The sequence below is a fragment of the Berghia stephanieae genome, chromosome 4 (assembly GCF_034508935.2).
Source record: "Berghia stephanieae isolate SIO BIC M18660-M18661 chromosome 4, UCSD_Bste_1.3, whole genome shotgun sequence".
NCBI lineage: Eukaryota > Metazoa > Mollusca > Gastropoda > Nudibranchia > Aeolidiidae > Berghia > Berghia stephanieae.
This window is the reverse complement of record NC_088363.1, coordinates 65,319,734-65,334,733: the sequence shown is the minus strand read 5'-3', so window position 1 is coordinate 65,334,733 and position 15,000 is coordinate 65,319,734. Positions and strand designations below refer to the sequence as shown.

General features: G+C 42.5%; 1 protein-coding gene across 1 annotated transcript in view; it reads left to right on the top strand.

The window, feature by feature from the left end:
* The window catches only part of LOC144972078 (uncharacterized), a 131,441-nt gene that overhangs the window by 114,278 nt on the left and 2,163 nt on the right, over positions 1–15,000 (top strand). The window contains exons 14-17 of the mRNA XM_078913167.1: positions 506–613; positions 1,532–1,708; positions 2,951–3,048; positions 5,396–5,534. Coding sequence (XP_078769293.1) covers positions 506–613; positions 1,532–1,708; positions 2,951–3,048; positions 5,396–5,534 — 522 coding nt within the window. The remainder of the gene's footprint in view (positions 1–505; positions 614–1,531; positions 1,709–2,950; positions 3,049–5,395; positions 5,535–15,000) is intronic.

The following is a 15,000-nucleotide window of genomic DNA, read 5'->3' as shown; positions in this document are numbered from 1 at the left end:
TAGGGACTAGTCCAATCCTAGACACGTGTACATAGTGGAACTACTCCAATCCACTACACATGTACATAATGAAACTACTCCAATCCATTACACGTGTACATAGTGGAACTACTCCAATCCACTACACATGTACATAGGGACTAGTCCAATCCTAGACACATGTACATAGTGGAACTACTCCAATCCACTACACATGTACATAGTGAAACTACTCCAATCCATTACACGTGTACATAGTGGAACTACTCCAATCCACAACACATGTACATAGTGGAACTACTCCAATCCACTACACGTGTACATAGTGAAACTACTCCAATCCACAACACATGTACATAGTGGAACTACTCCAATCCATTACACGTGTACATAGTGAAACTACTCCAATCCATTACACGTGTACATAGTGGAACTACTCCAATCCACAACACATGTACATAGTGCATAATCTACAATTATAATAACACATCATGAATTGAAGTTGTGTTATCTCATATTGTTTTAGGTCCAAGCTACAGGATAGAACCAAAGATTGAGGACTTGTGCAAGTTTAAGGACGACCCGCCTCCCCTAGGAGATTCTATAAGGAGTTACTTCATGAAAAACGTGATATGTAAGTAGCATGTGTGCTTAAATTCAAGATCGCCTTTCTCGCTCATACATTAAAATTTGAAATTCTTGACATCAATTAAATAGTAACTAGGAATTTCAATGTCATTTAAAAAATAGAGATTTATATAGGGCAACATCCACTAAATGTGCTCAAAGTGCTTTACATTACGTTTTCGTTTTAAATGAACAAAGTTTCTAGTGTGTAGTAATGTAACCCATCGCATCAAATCGGTAAAATGTCGCGAAGTTTTAAATGAAGAAGCTTTTGAATTTATAACCAGATATGGTTCAAGTTATTTTTAGAACAAAGAATGTAAATTCTTACGGAGATAAAAAAGTAAAACGTCATGCATCTGATCAGTCAGAATTTACATTCAGTTTTCAATATCTAGTTCATCCCAATATGATCATCATCATCTGGTGCCTTGTTTCCAGGCTTGGGCCTTTCCAACCCTCTCTGTCGTTCGTTGTCCTGATGGTCTCCACAATAGTTCTTTCTTGGGCCCAGTTCCTGTTGTTGTCCACCAATTTCATGGTTTTGGACTGAAGCGGTGGGTCATATATTGGAATCCTTAGAAATTCACCCAATATATTAAAAAAAAAGAAATTGAGCTTTTATGTAGCGCGATATCCACTAAATGTGCTCAAAGCGCTTTACAAGGAGTCCCTGACCAATAGCAACACGTAACACGTAGAACGAGACACGACGACAGGTATTCATTTTACACCTGAGTACGGTGAGAGAATGTGAGTAAAGGCCTTTTCCAAGGACTCAACTATGCGCCGAGCGAGGCTCGAACTCAGGAACTTCCGATCCGAAAGCGAGTGTCATACCACTTGACCACATAGCGCTGAAGTTTTATATCCTTATCCACTTTATCTATTTCTTCCTTCTCTTCTTCCCTATATCCTTCTCCAGTGACCCAAAAACTGTGGCCGTCCTATTGTGGCTTGGACGGGGCCATTCCATTCAACGGTACAATTAATGGACGGCAATGCCAGGGTACGGTGTCAGACTGGGATGAAAAGAAATGTAGTCCTCGAGGTGTCCTCATCCTTAAGTCAGAGACGTGCAAGCAACTCATTCTCCCTATGGGTAAGTTGTAACATATTATTATTCGATAAAATTCGTAGAATTACAAAATTTTGGTTCCATTTTCAGAGCGTCATGATAAAAAAAATAAAAATTAAATAAAATTCCATTTATTCATCCCCAAGGGGAAATTTGTCTTTAGGTCTATTCCAAGGGAAGACTGGAATAACCCAGGCGTCAGCCGCAGTGCAGCCCCGCAAAGTGAACTAGGGCTAGGTGACTTGCTCAAGGCCACACAACGCAGCGGCGGGTGATCGAACTCGTTACCGTTTGGGTCCGAAGCAAAGACCGTACCGCTGAGCCACGCTGCCCCCTAAAAGATGAGCATCTCTAAGTCATCAAAACTTAATAAACATGAAAGTTGATGCCAGACTACATAATTGAATATCTCAATTTCAATTCCGTAATGATCCTGAAATGTGGCAATCAATTTTCTTTCTGATCAGGTTCTAACGTTATTGATAAGAGCGGGAAATGTTTCACATAAATTTTAAAAATATTTATTATATTTTAATTTAGAAGAAGAACTGCCACCTGTTATCGATTCAGTAGAGGTAGGCTACCGCCCCCACGTTGTCATTCTGACTGGAAGATTGACGACCAATGAACGTGTAAAATGATGGCGTCTGTTTTGGAGTGGTCTTGTGGTATGACACTCGCTTTCGGATCGGAAGGTCCTGGGTTCGAGCCTCGCTCGGCGCATAGTTGAGTCCTTGGAAAAGGCTCTTTACTCGCATTCTCTCATCGTACTCAGGTGTAAAACGAGTACCTGGCTGTTAACAGCGTTGTCTTTGTCCGAAAAATTGTAATATCGTTAACAGGCGTCATGTCTCGTCCTACATGTTAAATGTTGCTGTTGACCAGGGATCCCTTGTAAAGCGCTTTGAGCACATTCAGTGGATATTGCCTATATAAAGCTCAATTTTTAATTTTTTTTTGTTTAATTTGACGAAACAAATTAGGATTTTTGCTGGTCACCGTGATATTTAAATAAACACATTATTACGCAAACCATGTCAATTTAAACCACTTGCAAAAATCATTAATAATAACTGTCGTATCACTAGCGTTGGAATATTAGTGAAATTTTTCATTACAATACGTCTAATTACTATTTGATAAATTGTCATTTAAACCCTTGGACATAAGGGTTGGAATGACAAGTAATCAACTAGCAATTAGACATATTTAATGAATATTACAATACCTTTTCATTGCCTTAACTACCCCTCATTTCCCACACAGAATTTCAGTGCCTCGGTAAGATTAAAGACGATAACATTCCCGATAGACTACTGTTGTTGACCAGAAGTATGGATGGACAATTTTCCTTCAATTGCTGGGTTTGTACCATTTATTTAATAATTACAACCAACATAATCACTCACTACCACCGCCATCACTATACAACCGCCACCACCACCAGGGGCGGTTGCTGGCTGTTTATTTAAGGCGGCATGGATCGAAAACATTATCTCACTGTACTCAGGTGTAAAATGAGTAGGTACCTGACCAGAAGCAGTGTTGATTATGTTGGAGGAAAATGTTATCTCGCCCAACAGGCACCATGTCTCGTCTTCATGTTGCTTTTGGCTTAGTAGCCCTTTTTAAGTGTCTTCAGCTCACTTAGCGGAAATTGCTCAATATCAATGTTCTAGTGGGTTTATTTTTTAGAATGTGTGTATATTGTGTGTAAAAATAAAATGGGGAGGGGGGGGGGGGGTCATGTGTGGTTTGAATTTTGAAGAGATATACTCACATAAGTGGCATTTACGACGGGCATATATTATGTAAAAGAAGTCCATTTGTCGATTTTCCTCTACAGAAAAAAATTGTATAACATCCGATCATTGAAGTCAATGGATCCTTTCATTGTTGTTTCGGTATGGATTGCGATACATGTCTGTTCATTGAGATTTGTGAATATCATTATTTTTAAAAAGAACAACATGACAACAGCAATTAGACTGCCATATAAATTTCTTCCTTCGAATATCAACTGTGATAACGGTCATTAATAGAAGGAATAGAAAATCCAACCTCAATGCACTTCTTATCTACTCCAAAGACAATAACATAACTAATAACTACAAATTGAACTGTTGTGTGTGTCGGGTTAATGGACTGGGATTCTTATTTATAGCATCGTGGGGCTCTACTCGGTGAATGATTTGTGTAATATTCTTATTGATGATTAACATCCATTTGAGAAAAACGAATAGCATAAGATCTATATTTATTGTAATTTTCTTCATCCGTATGGTTTAATTACAACAAACCTGTTCTTTCAATGATAAAATTGATATGGTTTTGATTTCTCCCAAGTCAGGCCTCAAGGTGTGCAAAATTAAATTTGCCGGCCTGACCTAGTTATTTTAGCAGTCAAGAGTTTCAGTTGTTTCTGGTGGGAAGTGGATAGCCGTGGTTTTAAACAGAAGAAAACAAGTCTTTTATATAAAATGCTTGGGCGGCCTGTTGACTTTTTGGCTCATGGTAGCCCCCATACCCCACCCTCAGCTCATTGTCGCACGTCATCTCGCCTCGCGTGGGGCAACAAGAAAAAGAGAGCCGTCCGTGATGACGCACAACCTTCGTACAGTAGTTACAGGTACCAATCATGGCAAGTAAGACAGGAGAGATGCGCGAGTGTTAACGAAAATCAGCATAGGCAAAAATTGAGACAAAAAGCAGTATCTGCTAAATTTGAAAATTATAGGGCGGCACAAAACAACTTTGCTCAATAGACCGACCGCCAGTGACCACCACCAACACCACTACTCTCGTTATAACGTTCCACTTCACACCATCATCATCATCATCATCATCATCATCATCATCATCATCACCATCATCATCATCATCATCATCATCATCATCATCGCCATCATATCCACCGTTTTCAACGACACATAGCAAGACTACCATCACAACCACAACACAGTCCAAGAAAGCTATGAGTGGAAGAAGATTAATCGTCACATTTCTATCAACAAGAGATGAAGTGAGCAGAAAAGTGCCAGAAGACAATAGAGAATAAAAAATTTTCGCGGCGGTGATAGGGTTTGAACCTGCGACCTTATTGGTACGACAACTCCGCCTGGCCGGTGAGAGCGTGACTCTACCTTATGAATTTTTAATTCAGAAAAAAAAATTATTCTCTATTGTCTTCTGGCACTTTTCTACTCACTTTATCTCTTGTTGTTACCAACATTAGTGCCTGCTCCACTCACTTTTCTGAATTAAAAATTCACCCCATATACCGGAGCATACTAAATGTCTCATTGTTTCTATATTATATGTTTGTGTTGAGAATATTGGCTATTAAGCTTAATTGCTGGCCTGCTAACTTCGCGGTGGTTGTGTATTGGACCCGCGGTCTCCAGTAGTCGGTGAAAGAGAGAGCTCTAGTAATGAATGACCTGAGTTTGATACGAATTTTTTTGGGTTTGTGGATAGCTCATAAGGTAGAGTCACGCTTTCACCGGCCAGACGGAGTTGTCGTACCAATAAGGTCTCAGGTTCAAACCCCATCACCGCCGCGAAAATTGTTTATTCTCTATTGTCTTCTGGCACTTTTCTACTCACATTTCAATCATGGCTCAAATTCCTTTTAAAAATTTGCTTGGTGTTCAGAAAAACGGTCCCATTATCTCATTTCACATATTTCATATTTTATGAATACGCTTCCAGATGATAACGAAATATTTCGACTCAGCCGAGTGGCCAAAACGTATGATGTATCAGATGCCGGATGCCCAGTGTTCGCTTTTGCAGGAGGTGACAAAATCGAAGTTTATCAATTCTGAGATAAACTTCTATTTGGATGATTGTAAGTTGTTTTCATTATTTATGGAACGCAGGAATTAAGTCATATAAATGTTTTGATAAATAACAAAACACATAGGTATGACCTACGGCACACAAACTTTTATTTATCTACTCGTATATTAATAGAAGAAAGATAAAGTCTTTCTGTCTTTGTATGTCGTGTGTGTCAACCACAGGAGAAACCATACTACTTTCTGCTATGCAAATTGTGTCAGCGTATGACATAATCAGTCGGAAGGTGAAAATTTTGGATTTGCATTTTCTGAAAGAATAAGCTCACCCGACCATTATAATCTTTATTTGAAGTAAATCGGGTAATTTTTCATGAAGTTATGGTCAGATGTATGGGAAAGGTATCCAGCAACTTTTCTCAAATTTCATACTTTTTCAACTTGACTAGCTGTAAAAATATTTAGAAGTGAAATTATGCTTTGATAATTCCAGAAGATGTACAAAAAGGATTGATTTAATCATTTATGACAAGAACTTATTTTGGATTTAAAAAATTGACCCTCTAACTAAACTTGGCAATATCTCAGTTCAAACCTTTTCACCATCCGACTGATTATGTCATTCAATGTAACAATTAATTCGTTAACATTTTTATCCATCTATTGTAGCACGTCAAGATTTTTGCAATTAAGTTCGACTTTACTGGATTTGTTAGATCTGGCGGAAAGTACTTTACGATAGACTAGCGTCCTATCCAAAGGCTAGCCAGAAATTGCTATCGCCCTTTTCACGCTATAGAAACTGGGATAAACTCCGACTCCATGGGCCGAATGGCTCTGAAGGACGTTTTTTCTATACAATGCATAGAGTAAAACGAAATGGACGTCACTCGGTTATTTTTTGTTATTCATTTTAGACAGATATTTTGGTGATTAGTTCTCACTAAATCATATATCAATCAAACTACAAACATTCAAGATGACACATGGCTTTGTGTTTCGGTACGTAATATCTGGCTAGCGGATGTTGTGAGTATTTTACCTATGTAGTAACTACCGTGATTGCCAGAACTCGGTATTCTGGCTGTAGGACTCCATGGCTAGGATGGGTCCAGATGGCCGGTGAATCACGGAATTACTGAGTTAAAACTAGATATTAAATAGATAATGTTAAAGTATAAAAATATAGCTTACCCTGAATCTAGTCGTAATGGTAGATAGGTCAAGAGAAGGTCTGTAAGTGTGAGTCTGAGTCTGTAAAGGAGTAGGTGTACAGTAGGTAAGTCTGGAAGTCAGTGTAGTGGGTAAGAGTAAGAGTGTAGGTAAGTGTGTGTATCGAGAGGTCCTCTCGGCTTTATATGAGCCGGGTCAGCTCGGGACGAGGCAGAGCGGAAGTAGGAATGACCATTGCCAAGGTCACTAGCCGTACGATTGTTTACGGCTAGAGATCCCTACACCTATACGCATAGCATCAATAGAAGGAATGAAGTCGACTTCACTCAGCTCTTTGTTATTGATTTTGGGTCTCGAGTACAGTGATCAGGTCTCACTAAGATATATTAATCTTTATTAGTAATTGAAATAGTAAATCTTTGTACTCTCTCTCTCTCTCTCTCTCTCTCTCTCTCTCTCTCTCTCTCTGTCTCTCTCTCTGTGTGTGTGTGTGTGTGTGTGTGTGTGTGTGTGTGTGTCCTCAACATGGAAAACCAAACAGTTTTCTGCTTTGGAAATTAACTAGTTCAGTAATAAAATCAAAATTCAAAGCGCTATGAAGTATAGATAGTTCGAATATGACGTCACTCAGGTCTTTGTTATTGTTTTTTGCCATCCGCGGTTATGAGTAATTCTCACTAAACTGTATTAACCAGACTATAAACGTTCATGGTTACACATACTTTTGTGTGTTGGCCCGTTATACTTCCGGATGGCAATGTTGAATCTAGTCGTAATGGTAGATAGGTCAAGAGAAGGTCTGTAAGTGTGAGTCTGAGTCTGTAAAGGAGTAGGTGTACAGTAGGTAAGTCTGGAAGTCAGTGTAGTAGGTAAGAGTCGTAGGTAAGAGTCGTAGGTAAGAGTGTAGGTAAGTGTGTGTATCGAGAGGTCCACTCGGCTTTATATGAGCCGGGTCAGCTCGGGACGAGGCAGAGCGGAAGTAGGAATGACCATTGCCAAGGTCACTAGCCGTACGATTGTTTACGGCTAGAGATCCCTACACTGCTCCCCCCTCAAAAAGGGCAGGGTGGCTGGATGTGGGGTACTCACCTGCACCTTTCTGGAGCTCTCGGTATTACAGTGAATTAAAGGAGAGGAGCCCTTACCTAGGGCGTAGCAACAAAAAAGGGGGGTAAAATAAAATGGGGAAGGCCCTTACCTAGGGCCGAACAAAAAAAAGAAGGCCCTTACCTAGGGCTGAAATAAAAGGAAAGCCCTTTCCTGGGGCTGGAGCAAAAATAAATCTATTTACACGGTTGCTCGCCCTAGCACCTAGCTGTCTAAGACAGAGCTGTGAAGGGACAGCTCCATCGAGGGCTCTCTCTCTCCTTCATTCTTTTATTCTCCTCCCGGAGACGGGTGACCTCAGCCGCCTCGGTCCGGAGGGAGGCCAGCTCCTGCCTGGCCCTCTTAAGCTGATTCCGCAGGCTGCGGAAGTCCCCCCGGCGGCGGCAAGATCTGTCTCGGCGGTCGGTTTGCTCTTGGTCCTCCCTCCTATGCCTGCTGGGAGGCCGATCGCGGCTCTGTCGGGCCGGGGTACTCGTTCTGTGGGCCCGACGGGGCGAGCGGGACCGTCTCCTACGGTCACGGGGCCTCCGTTCCTGGTTAGAGTTAGAGGCGACGGGGGAGGTCCGGGATCTATTCCCAAGTCTCGAGGTGATTGGAGGAGTCCTCGAGCGTCTAGTGGAATTTCTCCAGGGTAGCCTACGATTCCGAATCGCGTGCTCCGGGTTACGCCCCGGAGGAGAGCGCCTGCCGGCCGCTCTCGGCATCTCTTCTCGGAATCGCAGGAAATCCCGGAAGAGGGTCACATCCCGTGAGAAAGAGGTCATCTGCGGAGATAAAAGAAAAAGATTAGTGAGAACAGGATGGGCAAATGAAAGCGTTCAGTTGCCTTGCTTGGTTCCTCGTCAGGTTGACACACCTGCCGTGGAACCAGTCGAAACACCTGTCACACGCAACCATGAGGTCTCCATCGTCTGGCTTTCCACAAGTACAGTAAGTAATTTCCTGGCCAGATTCGATGGCCTCCCTTTCCTTTCGGATCCAGGCTGGGATAATCCGGTCCCAACATGGTTTCAGGTGGTCATGGTTGACTGTCTTAATCTCCGAGTTCCTAAATTTGACAATGTATGTGGCGGGGGTCAGGACCGTGGAGATGATGGCTGGTCCAGTCCATACAGGTTTCAGTTTACTGGACTTTCCTTTCACACTCGATTTATCCAGGTAATAAACCGCCTGTCCCCTCTTGAAGGAATGGACGTGGGCTTTGATGTCGTAGTCCCTCTTCGTCCTCTTGAGCTCAGTTCGGAGGGTGGTTCTCGCAGTCTCATGGGCTATCTCTAACCCCTGCTGTAGAGAGTTGACATAATCTTCAGGAGACTGTGGGTTTCCCTGGTATAACCAATTCCACCGGTGTGCTCAATTCCCTTCCTAACTTCAATTTGTTAAAGGCGTAGGTATGACAAGGAGGTTTCGTGGGCCTTCGTCTCATCTGTATAAGGCTCCATCGATCAGGAAGAACAGGTTGCGGTGTACCCAGTAGAACTTTTCTTCCTGGCCAGACAGCATCAAGTCCGACATTTCTGGGTCTGCTCCTAATTTCAACCATAATAGCAGGTGGGTAATGTGATGATCATCCGACTGCAGCTTCCTGACATCCTCCGTGTCAATGTCGTCAAGGCCAACTTGTGTCGAGTCGTCTTGTCTTACGACTTGTATTTTGTGTCCACCCTCATTTGTAATATTCAACCCATTGACAATTGTGTCAGGGGACCTGAGGGGGACAGCACAGCTCATTCCTGACGTCATCCGGGTAGAGTTGTTCAATCCTCTGATCTGTCGAACTTTGCGTCCATCCTCGTTTATGATATTCGACCCAGTGACAATTGTGTCAGGGGACCCGAGGGGGATAGTGCAGTTCCTTCCTGACGTCATTCGTGCAGTGTCGTCCAATCTTCTGAGTTGTGTTCTACGTCCACCCTCGTTTATAATATCCAACCCAGTGACAATTGTGTCAGGGGACCCGAGGGGACGACGTAGTCTACTTCTGATTCAAAGGTTCCCCATCTCTCCTGTGTTCGGGTGCAATATGCGCATCCGCCACAAGGCAATTCTGATAACGCCTTGTGAGGACGGTAGTGTTGGCAAGTGTCCGTCATGGGAGGTCGAGATAAGGCATCAGCATTCATGTGCAGTGAACCAGAGCGGTGAACTATCCTCATGTTGTATTGACTGAGTTCTTCGATTCATCGGGCCAGTTGGCCCTCAATCCTCTTGAAGTTCATGAGCCAAGTAAGGCAGCGATGATCCGTTCGTACAGTGAATTCGCTGCCTAAGAGGTAGTGACGGAAGTGATTGGTAAAGCGCACAATTGCAAATAGCTCCTTCCTGGTAGTGCAATAGCGCCGCTGAAGGGGTGTCAGGGTGAAGCTCCCATATGCAATCACCTTCTCTTCCTCTTCTTGGATCTGAATCAACTCGGCTCCGATGGCGAAATCTGAAGCATCAGTATCGAGGATGAAGTGGCCTGTCGTAGTGGGAATGGCCAAGACCGTGGGGAAGTAAGGCGTAGCTTGATCTCCTCAAAGGCTGCCTGCTGCTCATCACCCCAGATGAAAATTTTCTTTCTCAGAAGTCGTGTGAAGGGTTCTGATATTCCGGCAAAATCCTTTACGAAGAAGCGGTGGTAATTAGCTAAGCCCAAAAACTTCTCTATTCCCTTAAAATAGAAAACGGTAAGGGCTGCCTGAAGCCGGTGATCGTAAAATACTAACGAAAGAGTGAAAATGGAAAGGCTTCGTATGGGAACAAAACAGACAATGGACGTTTCGGGTACAAACCCTTCGTCAGCACAACAATACACAAATAAACGTGGAAAACAAATAAAATATAATGGAAAATAACTTGTATCGTCTGTACTCAATGGTGGTTGCACCCCACCCGTCCCCCCCCCCCCCCCCCCCCCCCTTTTTTTTTTTTTTTTTTTTTTTTTTTTTAATAATTTTTTTTTTTTTTTTTTAAATTTTTATTTTAAATTTTTTTCTTTTATTAATTTCTCTCTCTCTCTCTCTCTCTCTCTCTCTCTCTCTCTCTCTCTCTCTCTCTTCTCTCTCTCCCTTCTCTCCCCTCTTTTCTGACCATCTACCTATCTATCTGCCGATCCATCTATCTATTTATTGGTGTATTCCACTTTACTATCGCATCGTTCCTTCGCGAAGATTCGACCTTCGCTCATCCAACAAACCCCCCCCCCCCCCCCCACCTCCGCCGTGACCCTTTCACCTCGCCCCTCCAAACCCCCCCCCCCCCCCCTACTGTTCCACTACAGCGTTCTACTACTACTACTACTACTACTACTACTACTACTACTACTACTACTACTACTACTACTACTACTACAACTACAACTACTACTACTACAACTACTACTACTACTACTACTACTACTACTACTACTACTACTACTACTACTACTATACTACTACTACTACTACTACTACCAATATGCCTTTTATCTTCCATTATAGTCTGGAAAGTTCTGTTCCCTGACGCTGACCTCTGCTTATCAATTAGATCACCCCCCTGGGGCACACTATCCTCTACCCACGCCACGCTAACATTTCATTCATACTGCAACCACCATTGAGTACAGACGATACAAGTTATTTTCCATTATATTTTATTTGTTTTCCACGTTTATTTGTGTATTGTTGTGCTGACGAAGGGTTTGTACCCGAAACGTCCATTGTCTGTTTTGTTCCCATACGAAGCCTTTCTATTCCCTTAATGGACGTAAGTGCTGGCCGATTCCGTACAGTGGCAATTGATTCCTCTGTCATAGACAACTGGTTTCTTCCTACCTTCCTACCAAGAAATTTAGTTTCTTTCCTGAAGAGCTCACAGTTCCTGGGTTTGAGCTTCAGCCGGAAGGCACGAAATCTGGAGAACACTTCCCTCAAGTTGTTGAAGTGGTCCTGGAAGGACTTCCCCAGTACACAGATGTCGTCCAAGTAGGCCAAGACAGAGTTCCAGTGTAAGTCCTTCAAGACGAGGTCCATTACTCTGCTGTAGGTGTTTCCAGAATTGCAGAGTTCAAATGGCAGCTTGTTGAATTCGAATAGGCCCCTCCTCGTCCTGAACGCAGTCTAGATGGTGGGGCTTCTTTACATTATTCTGGTGCTGGGTTCAAATCCCCACTGTCTCCTAGTGCCAAGGCTTCCTTATTTCTTATATCAGCAGTGGTCGTCGGCATCGAAAGGGTCCTTGGGTTCTGGAGCATCAGTGAAGGGATCTTCCATTTTGGGCACCGTGAGTGCAAAATAATAATTATTGGCTTACTGAGGCTGTAGAGACTTCATAAACTTAACGATGTTCTTGGTACTACAGAAGTCTTTCTTGGTCATCTATACTCTCCTGATAGGGCAGGACGAACTGTCTGGCAGTCTGCCCAGAGACAATAATCCATGGGCTGCTCTAAAGAGTAGTAGTCCATTAGAATTCATTCACCATGATGTTCTCCGACACGATTACCCTAATCTTCTGAGAATAGACTATGGGAAACAGTGTCAGTAACACGGAAGCAAATCATAGTGTAACCTCAAGGAACTATTACGCCATGCAAGCAATCAATGCAAGCTAAAAGCACAAAACAAAAATCAAGCGGGCTTAAAGCCAAGTAATAAAACTAGTACAAGCATGAAGCCAAAGACAATATAATTAGGCCAAGCTCATGCCAAAGCAAGCAAATGAATCAAGCTGCAAACAAGCTACGCTCTGTAAAAATATAATATATGAACATTTGTATAAAATAGAGTAAAGATCACAGAGTAATTTAATGATAATAACAATCTATACATCTTCACAACAAAACAATTGCTCCAGGTCGCAGTCATGGCCATGTCGTGCACCAACACTTCACTGACCCATGGTGCGCGACCTGAGCATAAACATCACAATATGTATCATGTGACTCACTGAGAATTAGGTCCTCCAACTCGAACCTTGGTCGCAACAGATAATGCACCAACATCTCTCTGCGCAGGCCACCAAGCCCGAGTGACCATCAAACTCAGTGAATCCAAACTATCATCAGATGGTTGCTTCCGAATGGTCATCTCTACAGCTGCAGCCATGGTCAGGACATGCTCCGACATGTCACTGCACTATGCTGCCCAATCACAGTGGCCACTCGAAAGAAACCTAGGTAACTAACACTATCTATTGGCTGGTCTGTCACTCGAGGCCACCGCATGGTCAGGTCATGCTACAACATCTCGCTGCACCATGCTCTCTGACCTGAGTGACCTACAACCAATAAAACCACAAAGCAATTATCAATAATAACATAGGGTTGTTTATTGCAGGATAGTCGCTCCCTAGGCCGCAGCTTGGTCGGATCATGCTCCGACATCTCACCGCACCATGCTGCCCAGCCAGAGCGACCATCAAACAACAAATCAAAAATGAAGAAAAATCAGGTACAAATAATTATGTATGGTCTATTGAAAGATCGGCCACTCCCCAAGGCCGCAGCCATGGTCGGATCATGCCCCAACATCTCACCGCACCATGCTGCCTGGCCCGAGTGACCATCAAACAATAAATCAAAATTTAAATGCTCAAAGAACTATTAAATCAAAATCCATGACAAGCAACATACAAATAATCATGTGTAGTCTATTGAAAGATAGGCCACTCCTCAAGGCCGCAGCCATGGTCGGATCATGCTCCAACATCTCACCGCACCATGCCGCCTGGCCCGAGTGACCATCAAACAATAAATCAAAATTATACAAATACTAAATAAAAACAATTAGGTATGGTCTATTGAAAGATAGGCCACTCCTCAAGGCCGCAGTCATGGTTGGATCATGCTCCAACATCTCACCGCACCATGCTGCCTGGCCCGAGTGACCATCAAACAATAAATCAAAATTATACAAATACTAAATAAAAAATTAGGTATGGTCTATTGAAAGATAGGCCACTCCTCAAGGCCGCAGCCATGGTCGGATCATGCTCCAACATCTCACCGCACCATGCTGCCTGGCCCGAGTGACCATCAAACAATAAATCAAAATTATACAAATACTAAATAAAAACAATTAGGTATGGTCTATTGAAAGATAGGCCACTCCTCAAGGCCGCAGCCATGGTCGGATCATGCTCCAACATCTCACCGCACCATGCTGCCTGGCCCGAGTGACCATCAAACAATAAATCAAAATTATACAAATACTAAATAAAAACAATTAGGTATGGTCTATTGAAAGATAGGCCACTCCTCAAGGCCGCAGCCATGGTCGGATCATGCTCCAACATCTCACCGCACCATGCTGCCTGGCCCGAGTGACCATCAAACAATAAATCAAAATTATACAAATACTAAATAAAAACAATTAGGTATGGTCTATTGAAAGATAGGCCACTCCTCAAGGCCGTAGCCATGGTCGGATCATGCTCCAACATCTCACCGCACCATGCTGCCTGGCCCGAGTAGCCATCAAACAATAAATCAAAAGTATACTAAATATGAAAATAGGTACGGTCTGTTAAAAGATAGACCACTCCCCAAGGCTGCAGCCATGGTCGGATCATGCTCCAACATCTCACCGCACCATGCTGCCGGGCCCGAGTGATCATCAAACAACAAATCAAGAAAAAAAAAACAGACTTAAAAAATAATAAAAATGAACCACACAAATCACTAAGGGATTCTCTCAGGAGAGGAAGGTGTGAAAAATAATGACTGAAGATATATAATAAAATCAACAGAAAGAGTAACCACAATCACAATGTAGCACTGGACAAACAAAATCAAGTCAAGGACAGATCAGATCACAAGAACTCAACTAATCACAGGTCATAAGCAGTAAACAAAGTCAAGTCAAGGACAAAGCAAATTACAAGAATACAACTATCACAGTCATAGGCAATAAACAAAGTCAAGTGCAGGACAAAGCAAATCACAAGAATTCACAATAAATCACCAAAGATATAAACTAATCACTAATCACAGTTATAGGCAATAACAAAACAACAACAAAATATTTCCAATAAAAAGAATAAAAAGAAATCAAATGTAAAGAAAAAATTATTTTTTTTAAATCATGAAACATGACACCGTCCACAAGGTCACCAGACAGGTGTGACCTTGGAGTCAAGGACAAGGACGACCTTGACACGATCAAACAAAATTCACGAACTGAAATAACCTACAACTGAAAGAAAAGGGAAGGGGGCGTGGTCATACCTATCACCAATATCACAGCACAGAATTCATTCAAGATTTAATATAAGAAT